Here is a 2,151-nt window from a genome sequence, read left to right on the forward strand (position 1 = left end):
TCTTCTTCTCTACTAGGAAGCAACTTTCCCCTCTGGGTGGTTGACGGGTGCTTTAGTGTGGATTGTGGTTTGCTCCTTCTTTCCTGTCACACATCTATCATCCTGATCTCCCCTCCTTTTTTGTGTTTGTTACTCTCTTGTAACACCTGTAATCTTCGTCACTTATATGGCCTTATTGTGTTGCAAGTGCCGTAGAACTCGTACTAAAACTATAAACTAAGTTTCCCTCTCCCCTCCTCTATCACGAAAGAATGGCTTTGTGCAAGGTTTGTTGTCTTCAAACCCCCACACACACACACACACACACACAGGGCAGTGCTACTGACTGAAATTTCTTTAGGCCATTCCCAAAGGGGGGACATTAACATGGTCTTATACACAGTAGAATTGTAAATGGGCTGATTCATCAATGTCATGCTCATAAGTGTGCCTGAACTGCAACAGGGAACTGCTGTTTTTTATTTCCTAATCCTTACTATGGTCATTTTTCCTCTACTTCTTTTGTATGTTTGTCACACTCTTGTGACCCGCTATTTCGGGAGTGCCTTGATAGTCGAAGCAGACTTTGTGCTGTTGAAGCTAGAGAGGTGAGCAAAGTAAGTCTGATTCTCTGTATGGACTTCTCGGTTGACATCCACTTGTTGGCGCTTATATGACCTTATGCGGTTGAGAGTGCCGTAAAACCTCTACTAACACTGGAAAAAAACATCTATTATCTTCATCTCCCCTCCTTCTTTTTTGTGTTTGTTACTCTCTTGTAACACCTCTAATCTTCGGCACTTCTATGACCTTATTGTGTTGCAAGTGCCGTAAAACTCTAGCTAAAACTAAACTAAACTTTTCCTCCCAGGCAACAATGGCTTCAACAACGGCTACCCTCGCGGGGGTCGCGGAGGCTTCAGAGGTTCACGGGGAGGCGGTGCCCCCAGCGGCAACAACAGGAACGGCGGGCCAGGCCCCATGCAGAACGGCTTTGGGAACAGAGGAGGCGGGCCAGGCCAGAACAACAGTCGCGGAGGGAGAGGTAATTATTATAATAATAATAATAATATTAATAGATTACATACGCAAGGCCCTGAGACAGGAAACGTGGCCAACCCCAGTGACGCTACAAGAGAAGCTATACGGGCCGACAGATGAACTGAGCAGGACAGCCCAATTTATGACTGATACCAGACTTCGAGTGTGATGCGACAGAGAAGAAGAAGAAGATAGATTGCATTTATATAGCGCTCTATCCCATAGTAGTATAAGCTCTGAGCGCTTTACACCAATCACAGAATCAGTCACAGAAGGAAAAATATTTCACTGAAACAAGAAAAACCAGTTCAACCACATACAGAAGAACTTTCACAACCATACATTAACTATACACAGGTGGGTGGTGGTGGTTCCCCTTGTCTGTGGAGGATGGAGGGGGCAGATGTTTTTTTAGGAGAAGTTGTTGTTTTCAAATCGCTTTAGCTACGAGCATTTCGCTCTTGGCAGCGCAATGCCTCCTTCAAGTAACCACATGTCCTTGCCAGAGTAGAGCAGGCTTTTTTATGGGATAAATCTGGTAAAGTAAATCACAGGAATTCTGTGTTTGTTGGAATGTGTTCTAGTTTTTTTTTCTGGAAAATCATTTTGGCGCTGTGACCTGATCAGATAATTTTCTCCATCGCATTATTACACCATGTGGCGGCAAAGTCTAAAATAACCCTTGCAATGTTGAGCATTTAACTTGATACAATTTCCTTTTTTCCAGGTGGCACTTTCCAAGGGTACCCTCCCAACGCCAACTACAGACCCGACAGTTTCCAGGGCAACTACAACGCCGGGGGATTTGGCAAGTTCCAGAAGCGAGGGGGCATGAACAACGCCGGGGGTCCTGGCAATGCTGGGTACCCGCGCGGAGGACCGGGAGGCAATGGGGGCAGAGGCGGAGGTGAGCGGGTGGTGGGAGGGTGCTCTGGTGGGGTTTGTTGCTCTTTCTTTCCTTTCAGACCTGTCTTCCGTATCTTTTCCTCTTTTTTTGTTTTTATATGTTACTCTCAATTGACACCTCCGGTCTTCAGCACTCGTACAACCTTTTTGTGTTGCCAGAAATGTACAACTCATAAACTGGCATCGTTTTTAGTACTTCCTTACTATTCCCCCCTGTACCCCCCC

The 2,151-nt window shown here is 45.8% G+C and overlaps 1 protein-coding gene across 1 annotated transcript in view; it reads left to right on the forward strand.

The window, feature by feature from the left end:
- LOC101846359 (caprin-1) overlaps positions 1-1,927 on the forward strand; it is a gene marked incomplete at its 3' end in the record, with an annotated part of 33,860 nt that extends 31,933 nt beyond the window's left edge. The window contains 2 exon segments of the mRNA XM_013083873.2: positions 851-1,024; positions 1,748-1,927. Coding sequence (XP_012939327.1) covers positions 851-1,024; positions 1,748-1,927 — 354 coding nt within the window.
- Between the last annotated feature and the right edge of the window lie 224 nt (positions 1,928-2,151).

The sequence above is a fragment of the Aplysia californica genome, unplaced genomic scaffold, assembly GCF_000002075.1.
Source record: "Aplysia californica isolate F4 #8 unplaced genomic scaffold, AplCal3.0 scaffold00259, whole genome shotgun sequence".
Classification (NCBI taxonomy): domain Eukaryota; kingdom Metazoa; phylum Mollusca; class Gastropoda; order Aplysiida; family Aplysiidae; genus Aplysia; species Aplysia californica.